The sequence below is a fragment of the Phalacrocorax carbo genome, chromosome 2, assembly GCF_963921805.1.
Source record: "Phalacrocorax carbo chromosome 2, bPhaCar2.1, whole genome shotgun sequence".
Lineage (NCBI taxonomy): Eukaryota > Metazoa > Chordata > Aves > Suliformes > Phalacrocoracidae > Phalacrocorax > Phalacrocorax carbo.
Genome location: NC_087514.1, coordinates 43931562 through 43949818, shown reverse-complemented (window position 1 = coordinate 43949818; position 18257 = coordinate 43931562). Strand labels below are relative to the sequence as shown.

The 18257-nt window shown below is 37.5% G+C and overlaps 1 protein-coding gene across 1 annotated transcript in view; it reads right to left on the bottom strand.

The window, feature by feature from the left end:
- The window catches only part of ATP6V1H (ATPase H+ transporting V1 subunit H), a 50380-nt gene that overhangs the window by 16712 nt on the left and 15411 nt on the right, over nt 1-18257 (bottom strand). Inside the window, exons 5-12 of the mRNA XM_064442724.1 lie at nt 17444-17557; nt 14241-14345; nt 13108-13161; nt 10234-10331; nt 8606-8798; nt 5031-5209; nt 4113-4238; nt 1352-1453 (exon numbers count right to left, since the gene is read on the bottom strand). Coding sequence (XP_064298794.1) covers nt 1352-1453; nt 4113-4238; nt 5031-5209; nt 8606-8798; nt 10234-10331; nt 13108-13161; nt 14241-14345; nt 17444-17557 — 971 coding nt within the window. The remainder of the gene's footprint in view (nt 1-1351; nt 1454-4112; nt 4239-5030; nt 5210-8605; nt 8799-10233; nt 10332-13107; nt 13162-14240; nt 14346-17443; nt 17558-18257) is intronic.

Below are 18257 nucleotides of genomic sequence, written 5' to 3'. Positions count from 1 at the left end.
TACCTTTGGTCCAGCAACTGCATGACCATACTAGCCCAAGCATTATGGCACATTTGGGTAGATGTGTGCAAGTTGTTTGAAGAGTATGGCAAATGCCTAATAAAATGGTTTTGGACATAGGGCAACTCAAAGCAGAAGCAACCAGTATTAGTCCTTTGGCTTTGCCACTTTGAGGCAGCAGTAAGTGCTTCCACCTCATTGGAGGGTATCTTGCCTCCCTTCCAAATACCAGTTGTCATAAATCTCTTTTGGAAGACACAGGAGCTAATTAGCAAATACGCAGCACTGCTCAGTACAAGTGGTACACACTGAACACCTCTGACCTTTCTTAGTGGACCTACAAAACAGTTAATTTGTTCCAAGAATCTAAAAATAACTTCAGTTCAAGTTGCTTACAAGACTACAAGGACTGTGAGTCTCTGTAGAGGGAAATCTTTCTAGCATATACATGACATGAAGTTTCAGTCTGTTGTTCATGATTCTACTACCGTCAAGACAGCAGTCTGCACAAGAGGTGTTCATGAAATTCCCAACAAGCCTAGAAGACTATTCTCATCTTCCCCATTAAACCCTATGCAGAAAGCAGAGACAGACCACTTCTTTGCTACAAAAATTAAGTCGCATGTCCCGTTGGGTGACTGATGAGCATGATTCCTGCAAAAACCAAAGGCCCCTTTCTGCTTCAGTTGTCTCTTTACCTTAGACATGCAGTTATTCAAACAACTTTGCTCACAGGCTTTTAAAACAGAGCAAGAAAATATAGCAATCTCTGCCTGAACTTTTTGACAGAAATTCAGGTTTACAGTAAACATCAACACTTTCACCAAAACATGCTAAAACAGAAGGGTGATAACTGAATCTGTGCTAGCATCACTGAAATTACAATAACAATTGTTTGTGAGAAAAATCTTGTCTCAGTAGTCTTAGATCACAAAAACTTAATCACTGTTGAAATAGTCCATCCTTACTGTAAGTCCAGTAATTATAGCCCAATAGTCATAACAGAGGGTAAAAACGATAGGTTGATTAAATTCTTGGTAGCTCTTCCAATTTATTCTGGTGCATGTCTTCTGCTTTAGTCTAACAACTTATTCAAGACTTCTTTAGACATAAAGTCGTCACTGTTCACTCTTGACAGTTAAGACATGCTGAAATATATTAAGTCAAAGATCTAGTCTGTATTTTCTCATCTGATCTAGTTTGTGTTTTCTCACCCCTCCAGTGGATTAAGCTTAAGCATAACCTGCAATCCCTATGTAGCATATTTTAATATAAATAAGCAAAAAAGCCACAGACGAAGTATATATGCTAGCTAGTCTCTTGAGTTACAGCATATTGGCACTTTTCTTACCGTTTCCCACGGGGATAGTGTCGTACATATTCTCCCACATCATGCGCAGCTACAGCCAGCACTTGTGGGTCATCAGAAACCTCCAGAAGCTTTGTCAGGATTCTAGGAAAGGATTTGAAACAATCAAATCGCATGTTTTGGCTTGAGGTTTTTTGTTTGGGTTTTCTTCATTGTTGTTTCTTTAAATCACTGATAACTTAAAATAGCAAAGCCTGTAACCATAAAAATACTTTACAAGTCACCCAAGCTAGAATAGAACTTTTTCAAAACACACAGTAACACTTAAAACAATGGAGATCCTGCCCTAATTACAGATTAAAAGCATTTACTAGAGTGAATTTAGTGAGCCACATCTACAAATACCTGTAACTAAGGTTTACAAAATATCTCCTCTTTTTATACGTTGGCTTCAAAACCAACAGCTTTGAGTTCAAGATAAGCTGTACTAACCAAATGTATAAATATTTATTGACTGGGACAGGAGTGGGACACAAACACAAAGCCTACACAAGGCCAACAGATGCCACTGCTTCTAGTATACAATAGACCAGTTATGCTTCCATGCTGTTCTAAGTTCCTGCACTCAGGATCCCGCATTACGGATTCAGAAAGCAATAAGGCCACATTGCTTGTGACACAGCAAGGATGTATGTGACAAGCTTACTATCTATAAGACTTTCCCCAAATCTACTGCTCCTCTCAGAACTGTAGCCTTGCTCAGTGCAGGCCAGAAGGATAAAAAAGGCAGAATTTTATGCAGAACACTGTTATACAGAGTCATTTAAAAATTAAAAGGCATCCTAGCAGTGAAGAACAAAGCAGCACACAGTCCTTTGTTCAGTGCAACTGTGAACCTCTCTCAGTTCAAGACCATCAACTTTTTCTGTGGTCTGAAAAGCAGTTCTGTCCTAAGAGACTGAGATGATGAAAGCTATACCTTGTCATTGACTTTAATTTCATAGATTAGTTATTTTGTGAGCATGAACAGAAATACAGAGCTGTAAGAATTAGAAAACAGTTTCTCAACTCTTAATATTGTCTTCATTTCTGAATTAAATAGTTTAATTGCTTTTAGTGGAAAACAGCCAGCTGCCAGTAATATTGCTCTCTAGCCAGTAATGAGGAGGTGAGGAAAAAAAAAAAATGACACAGATATGAAGGTTAGGCACTAAGAAGTTTAAAAGGTTAAACACACATCACTGGAAAATTAGATTCATCTATACTTAGTGAAATGGCAAACATAGTCTAATCACATGAAGTAAGTAACAAGTTGAAAACCTTAGGTAGGTTAAAAATTCATTTGGAATTAAAAAAAGAACGTTCTGGTAAAATTACATTACCACAGCCACTGCCTCCCTAGAGGCCAGAAAGTGACAGATGAGGCACTTTCCATTTTAAAAGAACTCTTAATTTGGACATGAATAAGGAGCAGAAACTTGAACCATAACACTAAGCAGAAGACACTGAAGAATCATACAATATTATTGAACAAAATACAAGTCCAGCATCACTTGCTTAAGAAGTCAATAATGTCGGAAGGCAGGAAAAAAATTAAGAAAGAATTGGCTGTCAAATGCCTTATAATGCAAAAAAAAAAAAGTTCTGAGGTGCAAGAGTCTCCCCACCATACTGGTGGGGGGGATGGGGGGCAGAGAGGGTGGTGGTGAGGGTTTTTTCATTTGGATTTTGGGTTTGGGGGTTTTTTGGGGGGTGGAGGGGGTGGGGTGTTTAAAGGAACTATTGTAGGTCACTGTCTTTGTGGCAGCACAGGCACAATAAATTTACCTAACAGCCCCAGAACCAAGAGAGATGAATACAGCAAAACATTGCAATTGCTACAGGAAATACCAAGTCTCAATACCAACTTCATGTTGCAGTTGGCAGCACCTAAAATCTCTAGGTCTATAATCCTACATATTTAGCAATGTGCCCTTAGGGAGGAATTAATTTATCAGACTTCTTGTGGTGAGGTTTCAGGGCAGACTGAAATGCACGTAAAGCTCAGGATCAACTTGCTCTTGCCACACCTTCTACCTGTCCATGCTCCATTCGACCTGAATTCTGTTAGGTCTGGGACTTACTAGCAAATACTGAACAGGAAGAATAACACACACTGTCAGTTAATGACAATGCAGCTAAACAGCTAAGAGTTCCTACAAGCTGTTTAAGACCTAGACGTCTTTTGAGTACGTACTTTCAGAAGCTAGCAAATAAGTCCTTGACTCCAGAAGGAAAGACGAGATTCAGCTTCACTTCATCTAAAAATCTACATCCACCAAACAAGACAAAATAGACAGACTGCAACGTAATGCAGCAAGTCAGATTTTCTGTGGAACAGTACCACAACTTACAACCCCCAAGTATTCAAGACTTGAGTTCATCACTCAGATCAACAATAACATACAACACAAGACTAAGGTACTGTTAAAACGTTTTTAATTACATCTATTAGTATAGCTGTTTTTCAAGTGAAAGCATGAAAAGAGACAATGACACAAATTTGCATACAAATTAAGCTAGAGATATTCCCTCTATCATCATCAATACATTTTTGACCAGTAAAAGCAAATAAAAATTTTACTTTTGAACAAAACAAACCACACATGAGTAAAGACCATACATTCAAAAATAGCAAGATGTTCTGACTTGCTTTCATTCTAGACACTACTTCATGTTGAAATGTAAAACCTGTATTAGATATAGGTCCAGTTAAACACAGAAAATATTAAAGAATCATGTGATTCAAGACTTTAACACTTACTTGAGTAGTTCATAATTCTTCTCATTTAGTCTTACAGCATTCTCCCGCCAAAACTTCTCAGACTTGTGTACAGGACTCCATTCCAGTCTTCCTGACTTGAGCTCAGAACTGTATTCATCAAAGGAGCTGCAACACAAAAGACCTAAATGAAATATTGGCTAAGCTTCTAAGTACAGAGTTTGAACTGCATGCCCAAGCCGATCCCTAGCAAGACAAAGCTGGAGCACAACTTGCTATGCACATTTGGAAATCAGCTTTCAGCATAGCATGTGAGCTGTGCCCTGCCTCTGAGTTCAACACTTTAAAAATAAGGAAAGGCATGAAATGCAAGAAAAAAAACAACTTGTTTTCAAACATACTCCTCCATTTACCCCAAAACACAATTCGGGGAGGGGGCGGGGAAGGAAAAACACAAGCCACACAACCACAGCATTTGGGAATTTAATTTGCTGTTTTGCTTGTTTTCTAGGTTTGAACTTCCCCAACCAAGAATCCTAGTTCTTGCCTTTTATCTAATTAAACCTTTGACATGAACTACAATATGCAGTTCAATTTATGCACAAGAGCAAGAGCTAGGTAAATGCTAGCAAAAACTTGCGTTAATCTGGACAGCAAAGTGTATTCTAATTAGTAGTCTTCAGCTTAGACTGGAACTCCTATGAGATCCCTCTGAAGTCCTTTAACAATTTATCAGTTACAAAGATCACCTATCCAAAAGTGAAGTTTTATTTTCTATTCAGCCTGTAGATATTTAGAACAGTAAACTTTTATATAGAACCAGCATCTCTGTAAGTTATACCTTATCAACTAGCATTTACATATCATAATTCTGTATGTTATTTAGCCTTAAAAAAATATAAAAGTTCTACCAATGTTTGCATAATTGCATTTTTTTAAGGTTCACACTGCAAAGCATACCTAAGGTCCTGCACACTCTCACCAAGCTTGTCCAGTAGAAATTTGATATCTTCAGTTATATCTTCATCATCATATTTCTGCTGATCCAAATTCTCTAGCTGCTTTAAAACTTTACACTGAATCATGGCAAGAGCATATTCTTGGCGAGTTTCTCTCTCAGTAGACTTCTCTAACAGATTCTAGGAAAGTAAAAATTTATTTATTTTGTTTGTTTTAAGAACAAACTTCCTTGAAACAAAGCGGTATTTTTAAGAAATTCTTACTAGCACTTTTTAATTTAGTAAGTGACAGAACTGACCGCTTCCTGAAATAATCTCTCCAAAGCAGTAAAATATGAGTCTGCCACATCTGCTGCTGTGTAAAGCGGCTGCTTTACACCTACATTTACTAGCATAAATTGCCTAGGACTGACCTTTACTACACCCGGGGAGTATTCATATCTGTCACTACAGTAGGTAAAGAGGAACTTTAAAAAAACAAACAAACAAACAAACAAAAAAAAGAAAAAAGGCTCTGTCTTGCAAGGTAGATGTAATGCAACTGTATGGGCTGAAAAGCACAACCGCCACTGCATTCAAGCTTAGGTCACTTAAACCTTTTCCCTCCCAGATGGTACGCTACGTTCAATACTAGAAAGTATTATTATTTCACCTGCTCTGGTCGTTTTTCACATCAAGTCAGGTGGACTACAAAGACTATTCAAAAAAAAAAAAAAAAAAGGCAAGCTTATATCCCAAACCCCAGAGCCTGTGCCATCAACAATTACTTTTATCTGGGATTATCATTTTAGCTTTCTGTGCAGCAGTAGTATGAAGCAGGAAACCCTAAAAAAAACCAAACAAACAAACAAAAAAACACCGAACAAAAAAAAAAACCTGAAGTCATCTTTACAACTCAAGAATTACCACCTGGATTAGATCAGCTTCTGAATTTGGGAATATTTCAACTAGATATTTTTATTCAAACAGAAGATTGTTGGGAAGACTGGCATAACAAGCACAGAATGTAATAGTCAAATTCTAATGTCATTTATTCATTAGATTTCTACTCAGTTTAATCAGCTTCAAATTATGTCATTCAGAGCTAGCCACCTGCACTTTTTGATAAAGCTGAAAACATGAATTCCATATAAAAGACAAAGTCCTTAACAAACAGAACAGGCATTTATATAAATAAGCCTTAACATCTACCAGAAATAAGCAATGAAAGCATACAGAAGGAATTTGACTGCACTACTTTCATTCACGTCAGAGAACCATTACAGTTAACGTTTCTAAGATATCAGACATAATATTAGTTAGTAAGGCAGAACACTGCAAATAAATGTTAAAACTTGCATACTGAAAATAAGTCATTACTGCTTTTAATAGCCACATACAATTAGCTTTAATGTGCAAAAAAAACCCACCCCATTTCTATTTCAGTAAGAGAACTGAGAAGTATAAGGTAATTTACAGAAAGTAATGCTAAATTACTTAGAGTTAGAAGTGCTAACAAGAGCAAGAGAACAAATAATGAATCTTGAAAGACAAAATTCAAGAAGTTCAAGGAGCAGGTAGATAAAGTTTCCAGAGAACTCCTAGTTAAGAGAATTATAGGCAGATGTGGAAGCTACTCCAAATATTATTACCTATCTCGTACCATAGTAAGATAGTCAGGCTTTTTATAGTGAAATTGAAAGGATATATTAGGAAAGTACAAACAGGAACACATTACTAAATAGAATAGATCAGTAAAATACTCAGCGATAAAAAAATCTTCAGGTATAAAATGAGTTATAGGTAGGAAATAGATATAAAAGACAATAAGAGTACAAAAAGTGAGGGGAAAAAAACATTTTAATAGGTAAAGAGGGAAAGTTATTCAAAGTACAGAAGTACCCGATACTTGATGCTTTATAGAAAAAAAATTACAGTTACCTACTTCAGGCAATTAACTTGCCAAAGAGGTGAAACAGATCAAATTCAGAGACATCGAGCAGTAGAGAAGATGTATGCAAGTTGTCAAGACTCATGGCATACCTTCAGTAATGCACAGGCAGGAGGGATGATCTGGGGAATCATCAAGCCTAGCCCTTTATGCAATTCACCTTTTTTTTTTTTTTTTTTTTTTAAACCAAACTGATATTGTGGCCTCACACAGCAGAAGGGCTATTTTGCCTCTGCTACCTGTTTCAATTTTGATTCACGGCTCACAGCTCTGACATCTGATTTCTAATCTATTATTTCCTGGCTGCCAGTTTATAACCTCATTTTCATGCCAACACTGGTCTTCAATGTTGGAGAAAGAAAAAACTGAGTTGATTTCCCCAAAGCCTGTAACAGAACCATCTTATTCTTTCTTAGCCTTTGTTTATTTAAAGAACTTTGCTTCATTTTTGTCTCTTCTTGCAAAACACACTAAATCTAAGAACTAGCAATTATTTCTCCTACTTTTTATGACCTCAGAATTGGAAGAAATTGAATATGAACTGCTCACCCCCTCAACAATTTTTTTTCTCTCCAAGCTGTCTTGCTTTACATCCATGCTTAATACTAACATTAAGGCCCTGAAGAACACCAAAACAGATACATAGTAAGAATAGCCCCTACTGAATACCTCATGCCACTGGCCTCCTTCAACAGGATAAATAGCATATTCTTACAATCTACCTTATCCAGAAATTTTTCAAAGTGGCAGATGCTTTTGGCTAGAGAGGCCATTTAAGTCACAGAGTAAGCGTCTTCACACAGCTCATTATTGCTAATCAGCAAGTCAGTAAGCAACAATTCCCCTTTCCCCATCCTAATTTACTTGGGACACCTGCTGCTGGAACACAATCAACATCCAGGAAAACAAATAGTTTCCAAGATCTACATCTCCTACTCAGGATACAAGTCCTGTTTTAAAATAGGATTACAAGTTGTTACAGGACTCCTGTATTAAATGCAAAACACTTGACAAGCATGCATGTAGAACTACATGCACATGCACAATTAGCATCCATGAACACAAATTGGTACTCTCACAATGAAAACATCACTCCTTGGTGCTCAGTTACTCCAAATCATCTTAAATTAGGCCAGTGATTTTCAGGCAATGTGGACACAATAAGTCGACTAATCACTCTTACATGAATATTCTCATTCAACTTGACAGAGCCACCAAGAAGAGATTTTTGGACTGGCAGATAAAAATTTCTAGGTCAGTCAGTTGGACAAACATATGCATGTTTTAAATAATATTCCTTAATGAAAGCTTTGTAAGGCAAAATTTATCAGGTATTAGTAATGATAGTGTTTTATACTAGTACCAGTAGAAAAAAGAATTTTTAACTAAAGAAGGGAAATCACTAGTGTCCGTGATAACATCAGGTTTTTTAGTCAATCTTATTTTAAAACACTGAATAGCAGACATCTATTGGTTGTAATAGCATGTATATTACCTGTAGCAAAACTCAGTTCACAAGAAAGGGAGAATTAAGCTTTCGGTCCAGTTTACTGACATGGTCTAGCAGAAATAGCTGTGCCTCAGCAACATTTGAGACCTACTCCTTCGAGAGAAGCTCAGTGCGATTGCAGTCAACAGACACTTACCCGAAATGCTGCAAGGATGATTCTAGTTACTTTCTCTTTAACAGATTCCTGAAGAATGTCCGAGAGCACTGGAACAATATTATACCGACGGAGATATTCACACATTTGAGGGCTAAATGCCAACAGCCACACACAGAAGATCATCTGATACTGGAGCTGGAAGCCACATTTGTTGCTCAAGACCCCCATGATACTGAAAAATTAACATAGTATACATTTAGTTTTTAAATAATGACTGCAGAGATGGCATTGCTGCACCCTGAAACAATAAAGGAAATGGTTAACAAGAACTTTTTGGAAAGAGCTTTACAGTATCCTGTACCAGTATTTATCATTGTACAAGCAGCTTGTTCAGAAAGCCATACTTTAAAGATATAGTTATTTCCTCCTTAGCCTTACAGCCATAAAGCAGCTTCTCCCATGTGAATTGATGTGGTACTGTATCCATCTTCAGGTTCACCAAGACTTTTTCTATGGGTATGTTTAGAGCTTATTTGTCATTCTAGGGGAAACAGAGAAACACATACCTACTCCTTGAGAGTTAAGAAAGAGAGGAGTAAACAGACAGAACAAAATCTACACAAACTGAACTTGCTTCCTTACACAGGAGTGTCTGAAATGAGCTGAAGCATTATTTAACAAGTGTGTTCGCAGAAAACAGGTTATATATATATAACACACCACAGATATACAAAGCGCTGCTAGAAAAGAAATAATGTCACAAGATCTCCAAGAAGAAATCATGCAGAAGCTCTGTTCAGCTGAAGTTTTGAAAATTTAATATGAAATTTACAGGTCCATTCCAAAAAAGCTAATGCCATTTAAAAAAAATTATCTACTTTCAAGATCATTGCTATCAATATTAAGACAAATTCAAACCTGTTGAAATGCAGGCTTACTGTAGCGCTTTAACAGTTTATTAAAAAGCTCCCTTGGTGAAAAAGTTTGTTTCGCATCTTGATGCACATGAACATCTTTTGAATTTTCACTTCACTGGCAACTTTTGACTTTTCTCCATTTCAGAGTACAAGGGTATTTTTTTCTTGAAGTGCAAATTGTATAGCCACCATCCCCAATAGAGGCACGCATGGCAGAAAAATTATTTATAGACAAGCATTTTTTTAAATAAGATGAGCAACCACATCATACCCTTATGCAGAGCTCTTTATGAGGAGAATCTGGATAAAAGAATGATCTACTTGAAGCCATATGTGGAAAAAATTTGAGCTTTGCTCTAGAACATGTTTCTCCTTTTGCTAATATTTTCAGACTGAACAACTCCAAACTGAAAGACAAGGAAGATTAGCAGAAACTCATTTTGTTAGGCCTTGTTCTATTAAATAAAAAACAGAGCATCTTCAGGGGAAGAAACATGGCTGTCTTCCCCTTCAGATATTTATTTAAGCAGTTCTTCATGAAGAGTAAAGTAGCATTAAAGCCTCAACATTGGTACCTATATCTGCAAGTTTCATTTGTCTGTTTGACTGTATTAATGTTTGAAAACAAATAGGTTTTGTACTCAAACAGAGCAGCTGTCTTTTGCAAGAGAGTTCTGTTCCAAAAGGGTCACTGGGGAATGTGCTATTGTAAGTGTGAGTATATCCATATAAATTGAAATAAACACTCACCAATTTACTCCATCTGCTTCTACCCACGCAAAGCGATATTCATTGACCCTGAGCATCAGCTGCAGACATCCAGCAACACATTGTACATACTGGGAACTCTGGGTGAAAAGAAGAACACATCACTTCTTACATGAAGAGTTAGGTAGTAAGTGTTGAAGTTCAGTTATCCAAACTAGGCTTTACTGGCATACTTCAACACACATTTCTTCAGTGACACTTGAGTTAAACCGGCTCACTCTTATAAATGCTTTACATCCCCCTATTTAAAAGAAAAAACAAAATAGCACAAGAAAAGGTGGCAAGCAAAGTATAAATGTAAGAGAGTTCTGAGTAGGAAAGAAGTGTTATGCAGTGATACCATTTTACATTACCATAAAAGATTTTTATAGCCTATTTGAATATGCCTTCTTTCAGTATCTATGAACGAAGGCTGTCTTCTCTTTGATTATACTGCCAGAGCCCTTTCATCCACAGAGTCAATTTTTATTCTATTGAGCGAACTTTGGGAAATAAATCAGCAAACTGGTTACCAAGCTTGAAGAAGTTTCCTAGAAGTCATCGTAGAAAAAGGAATCTTGAACTCAGGTTCTTCCCACTCCCACTCTCCAATTCAAAACAGCAGTGGTGTCATTACAATTGCATGTTTCCTACATATGTGCCACAAAGTCCCATGCTTATCATAATGAGATGTATATTTATACAAAAAAAAAAATTAGAAAAACAAGTACGCAAAATCATCCTCAAAGTTTAGCTTTGCATTTTAATTTTTTCTTCTTTCCAATAAAAGCTTAGCACAGTATACTGTGCTAGGAAAAGAATAACGAGACTTAAGCTTTCCCATCAGGAAAACACTGAGATGAGCCACTGAATTCTATTTTCATTCAGACTCCTATATAAACAGTCAAAGATGGAATCATTAAATAGCTCTTCATCTCTAAAAGCATGTATTTTTTGTGCAGTAACACATAAGATGGGCTGCAGTTCAAAAATGGGTTTTGGTCAAACCCATTGTCCCTCCCAGCACAGCTACAGAAAGATCCCAAGGTACAAGAGAAGTGGCTTTTTTTTCCCCCCCTCTCTTCTTGCTCAGCTTCTGGCATTATCTTCACTAATACTCTGTTATTATATGCTGCTGATAAAATGTTGGGGTTTCCTTCCTATAAGCCCACCTTCGTTACCAAGTGTCTTGAAAGATCTTATGGTAGATCACTCACATAATACAAGGTCAAACCTTTCAAACATTTAACGGAGTAAGGAAGTGTAGGCAATCCCATATGAAGAGAAGAAGAGAAGAGACAATAAACAGAATTTAAAATAAAGATGAATTCATTCTGTGTCTCTCACCAGAGACCAAGACTTTTATGTAAAAAACTAAGTCTGATCATCTAGGCCCAAATCATCATACAGAACATTTCCCTGGGTAGGTATTCACTCTCACACACCATGAAAGTAAAACAGCTATAAACACACCAACGGCCCTCCTGCCCTTAATAATATCTGCATCACCAACCTGCGTACTACTGAACTTGGAGTTTTGTTTTTAAGGAGTCTGTCATAAAACCGTTCCCTTTCAACACTATTTTAATTGAAATTTTGTAATGGATCCCAGCCCTCATTTCCTGTATAAAATGTTACCACTGCATCTCTAATTTACTCTGAAATAAATTAGCCAGGACCTGCTTGGAAATCCTGCACAAGCTAGATCTGAAACAAGACCTGAAACTGAAATCAGAACATTAACAAAGTCAAGACAATACTTACCCAACTTAATTACCCTAGAACATAACCTGCACTATCAGTTCTGCTGCTTTGGGACCCTGCAGTAGTACGGTACATCCATGAAGTGCTACAGTACAATAAATACAGATTTCTAAGCACGTTAGAAGAACTCATGGATCCATAACGAGTAGTGGTGTGTGCTGTAGAACTATTTACTGTTTTACGGCTCTATGACAGAGGGCTGTCAGCCTAACAAAACCTAAAAGTATGGCCTAAAGAACTGCACATGAAATACTTCCAACTTCTATACTCAGGCCATAATTTTACTCCCTATCTGTGGCCATGCATAACAGTCTTTCGTCTTTCCTATTTTAAACCCTGGTCAGGTGGTTAATTTAAGAGTCTTTCTGAAAAACTGTGAACACTTTCAGGTTGCAAAAGGAACAAAAGACCAAACTGAATCCTACTCCACATTCAAAAGCGATGATAAACCGCCTCGTTATGCCACAACAAAATAGGAAGTCCAGTTATGATGACGACTTGCGTTTCCTGTACTGCCACAGTTCATCTCCAAGCTCAACAGCCATTACAGCTACATGAAATTCAGTATAAATACTGATGAGAAAAGGACAATCCATTTTCCCCTGAATTTAGACTATTCACGTATGAAAAGCTTACAGCTTTGAAAGTACTCTTGTATCTTCATGCTGCAGAAGTTTGAGGGACAACATTAGAAAAGGCACAACAAATACTGAAGCTAAGTTCTGCACATTACAAGAGCCAAAAGCTTCTTAGTCTCAGGTTACTTCTACCAGTCAGACAGTTCAGTGCTAAACAGACAGTATTGTTCAAATATTACATTAATTGCACAAAATTTTTTAAAGTTTTAACAAAGAGGATGCTAGATATATCTACATTTTTAACAAACCAAACCAATTTGTAAAATACAGACTTCCACTGCCAGCATTTTCTGTGAAACCAGTGTTTTAAAAATACTTTTGTTTCTTGGCGCCATCACCTGGCACTCTGTTGTCGTACAGTTCTGATTCCAAGTACTTTCTATTACCGACACCAGAACAGCTCTGCACCTTAATCTGAGGAGTGGATACCACCTGCCCAAAATAGGAAATTGACGGATTTCAAAGATATACTCACATCGCTTGTGGAGACTGCTCCTGTTTCCACAGAACCCCCTGTACCACGTAGCTTCTAGCAAAAAAACCAGAAGTTTAAAATCAGAGGTGTTCTTCATCCTTACAGAAAAATTGTTACCAAGTTTCTTTCAATTCTCCCTTTGCTGTAGTCATAAAAGGAAAGATTAAGACTCTATTAGATACTTTTTCTGCCCAATATATTATGATAATATATTGTATTTGTTTCCCACACTCACTGTCATGTTCTAGAAAAATACGCTTGGAGCTGATCCTGGTATATGAAAATTTAATTTTTTTTTTTTTTTCATTTTTTGTTTTCCTAATTTAAGCGTGGATTTACTCAAGACTTTTATCCATCTTTATCTTAGAATTTGAAAACCATTCTCTTGAATCTTTCTGAAGGAAATTCCAACTTTAAGATTCCTATTCCAGAATAAAAATAAAACTGATTTTTAATAAGCCCCATCTGGAAAACTATAGCAAAAAAAATATCCCTACTAAACCTACTGAACATTTGTCAGCTCTCCAGAATCCACTTCTGCCACAACAGAATGACAAATCGCTGGGTTTTGATAAGGATTCAAGGGAAAAATCTCCAAAAATGAATACAAAGGAGAAGCCAGCAGTAAGCAGTTCATACTGAGCTAATGGCATACAAACACTGTCCAAATAAGTCAGGATTTATTCAGTTTCAAGTGACAGGACTAGAAGTAGAAGCTTTGTTCTACAGTAAACTGGAAAAAAGTTTTGATATCCACTTCCTGTTGCCATGTGGTTTTTCTTCCTAGCAAAAAGCTCTGAGAAACAAACAACACAGGGAGGCAAAAAACCCTCGTCATGCGTTTTCTCAGCGTCCAGAAGAAAATAAACACTTACCAACACAACAGGCAAAAAGCCTTATTTTTTATTTTCATTTAAATTTCAAGACTGGAGTAGGAAATATAAAATATTAAATTAAAAAGTACATGTTTGAATAAAGGATATTTAGCTTTTAAATTAACAAAGTAAAATTTCATTTTTAAAGAAAGAAAACAAAATTATAAAAACCCTCCTGCCTGCACATCTATATATTCACATTCTTTAAAAAAAAGTTTCCAAAGTCACTGTAATGTTTAAACAGAAGTAGCTTTTTACCTGTGAACTGAGCTGAGTTTTAATCCAGTTGAAATAGTAATTCAAGTCACTGCCTTCCATAAGTTCCCTCCCCCATGCAGCCAGTTTGGCAATAATTCTTGCTGCCTGAAAGAGAATGCAATTAATAATTTTTTTTTTTCCAAAAGTGGCAATTTCAGGATTCAATGAAAAATTATATAAGCTCTGGAAACCAAGTTCAGGTAAAAGATGACATTTTGTAGAAATATACCTGTTTTCTATGTAGGGGACTCTTCATGCCTAGTAATTTTGTTTCTTCAGCTTTCTGCTGCTTCTGCTTCCTAGTAAGTGGTATATTTTCACAGCATTATCGGACACCTGTCTCTGATGAAGTTCACATGGCACTAATAAAGAACTCGCAACAGGGGGAGCAATCAATGGGCTACTGCTATAGGACACTTACAGTCAGAAATTCATCAGCAGTGAGACACTTAATAGCCTAACACATACATGAGCAGGCTTACTTTAAGCAACTACAGCATATGCCAACAAAAATGACTGCAAAGTATTAAAGTTTTCTGTACTTAAACTGAAGCAGGTCATCTTCAAGAAGAAAGAAGTTTCAATCCCAGAAAAAGAAGAGTAGAAAACCAAAAGGGAAGGTAAAATTTAAGAATGAAGTTGAGGAGTAAAAATGCAGTCAGGTTAAGACTTTTCATAATGCCTCTGGGACAAGGATACATATAACAAGAGTATATTTCTATGCCAGCCTTTCCAAATTATGTTTGAAGTAACTCTATATTGCAGCCTGTAGCTTATTTGCAGAAACATTTGAGCCAGCTTATCTATAAAGAGGTAGTCTAACCAAGAAGCTACTGAGGAAGGGGTTGGTTTGCCTGCATACAGCTCCGTGATGCAGTGGGGAGGCTATTCCAGGCACCTTTACCCTGTACTGCATTCAGATGTGCAGCACCACTGATTTCTAGAGGGATTATGAGTGAGTCTGGAACAACGATCTTTACATTGAAATGCATCAAATCCACTTCTGAAGGGGTTTTATAGGGTTATTTGGCTGCATGCATCTTTAAAACATGAGATATTAGATCACTAGCTTACCATGCTCCTGAGTTAAAACTGAGTTAACCTCTGAGTAAGAGACCATTCATGCCTAGCAGAATTTGAGCCTGAACCCAGAGGACAAGTATTTTAATCTGTCTATGCAGATGCAATGATGTGGCAGCAAAAGTCTTCCAGAGTGTATAGTAAAGGGGGGAACCAACAAAAACAACACAATCCTAAAACTTTGTTTTGAAACACACTTATGTGCTTTAAAAGAAAATATGAACAGAGTACTAAAAGGTACAACAAGGGAGCAAACTTAGTGTTTTAAAGTGGATTCACATTACATGAGGTTCTCCGTGACTTGTAAACTTATTTGTATATTTTTGCAGTACACAAAGAAAACAATATCTGAATAACACATCTGTGAGCAGAGAAGAACTAGGCATAGAAATTTCTACACTATGTATTTGAAAGCCACCATTCTAGGCAGATTAATTAGTTTGCACTGCAAGGGTCTAAAAATTACACTTTACCTGCACACTTGCGAAGTCAATATTGCCCGAGTTTGCTCAGACCACAGTTTTGCAAGATGGGTCTTTAGCAGCAATACCAAAAAAAATCAACCAACAAAAAAACCACCAATCAAAAAGCAAACACCAACAGCTTCCTTCAGCTGCACCAAGTAACCTGACTCCACCACCATTCAGCAAATCAGTCAGATTTAAAAAAAAAAAAAAAATCAGGCTTGACATTTTTCCTGCAAGCAGGCCAGCTCACTGTTCAAGTCACAGCACAGCCCCAAACACAGTTGCACCGGCCACACCTAAGGGCAAACAGCACGACTTGCCTGGAATTCCTTGTGCCAGCACTGCCACCACAGCATAACATGGGCCAGGTATGTGGCTTTGTAGTTTGAGCCACTGATTTGATTCTACTATACCATGCCAGCATAAACATATGCAGTGAAGAACAATCCCTACTCATGCTGTTTTCTCCCTCTTCAAGCCATAATACATGTTTTATTGGTGGAATCTATGGTCTCCATTAGGAATTTACAGTAGTATTTTTCTCCCCAAGGAAAAAAAAAAAAAAACACTGAGATGAAGTGGCCAGTTTGTACCACAGATGACAGAAGAATATTAAGAATTCCAGAAAAGTTACTCCACATACACCAGCAGCACCCAGTGGCTCAAAGAACAGCAGATACCATACCATGCACACGGTTGTACTGGGCTTGGCTGAGATGGTCTTAATTTTCTTTGTAGCAGCCCATACGATGCTGCAGTTTAGACTGGTGACCAAAACAGTGTTGATAACCTACCAGAGTTTTAGCTGTTGCTGAGCAGTGCTTGCACAACATCAAGGACTTCTCTGCTTCTCACACTACACTTCCACTGAGTAGGTTGGGGAGATGGGGGGCAAGCCAAGAAGCCCAGGAGAGGACACAGTGAGACAGCTGACCAAAGAGATATAGTGGCTGGGCATCAGTCTGTTGGTGTTGTGTGATTGCTTTTGCATAACTTGTTTTTGCTGAATTTGTTTTGGGCTCTAACCCCCCCCTTCTTTTTTTCCCTTTCACTTATTAAACTGTTTTTACCTTGGCCCATGAGTTTTCTCACTTCTACCCTCCTGATTCTCTCCCCAGTCCCACTGGCAGGGTGCTGTGCAAGCAACTGGGTGGGAGCTTTCCTGTCAGCGAGGGTCAACCCAGCACAACAGCAGACATTATTTCTTCCCCAGTATGTTTACAGACCATTTTAAGTAGATTTCAAGTGGCGTTATAGTAATTTGAGCGTATGAGAGAGTAAAGATATTTCCCTTTCACAGGATAAGAATTTAAATTCTAATATTTGTACAGCATGAAGAGCATTGAATGACAGTTGTGACAAAAGTTATTTTTCTAGTTATGTCTTACTGTGCTTAATTCAAAAATCCTTTCTTCTCTGAGCCTTTAAAACTTGCTGTAACCTCCCAGAAAAAAAAAGAAGTCAATAAACAATGTAACTTTTCTTTTTAAAGTGTGGTCAACTGAAGCTTGTAGTAAGAATGACTCATCTGGACTGCAAGACCAAAACTTTCCAGTCCAGGCAGTAGTTTAGCTTCAAACTCCAAAACCTCCTAAAGAAAAATAAAACAAGCATTCTTCTCTACCATCTTCAGAGACAGGTTCATTTAAAACTTACCATATGCACAGTGAAAAGATCTTGTCGATTCAACATTGGCAGAAAATAGGACCATGCAGTGTTTTTACCACGTTTTGCATAATCAAAGAAGATACAAACCCGCTGATGATTTTCCTGTAAAAAGTGGGAGAGGGTAAAAGATGACAGACTTGAAAAAGCATTCAACATAAAGCAGTTATTTGCTCCTCATCATGTTACCATACATTATCAGAGTGTATCCTGGCTTGTAACACCCCATAAAAATTTTTCAGTTTGACAGTTCCTGTGGATACAGTTCATTTCAGCACCCCACCATTACGGTTAGAGATTTGGGGCTGGGGGGAACAAACTTTGAAACCCTAGTTATATCTCAGTATTCCAACACCTGCTTGCGTAAAAATGGATGTACCTTTTTGATCAAGAAAGCAGAATGAGAGAAATGAGAGACTAAATATTGTCATTTTCCAGAGGAACAGTACTCTTCATCCTATCAATTATGCTTGAATAAAGTCCATACAAAGTCTTCCACGTGTTGCTACTTCCACACAAAAGCCTGTTGTTCATCTTGGCTGCGTGTGCTGTAAGGGAAACTTCGCAGACATAAGCTAGTCCTGCCTCTCCATTCCTCTCAATAGGAAGCAAGCTATTCTCTCCCAGATGAGGCTGCAACAGGTTCAGCTGTTATCTCGGGCAACCTACATACCTAGGAGAGGGCATAGTCACCAGAAGTCTGTTCTCCAGGGCTTCTAAGCTGAACCACAAGAGACCACAAGTACCTGAACCTGGGCACCATGTACAGTTCCTTCAAGCATTTCACCTAATAACCACTGTGAAA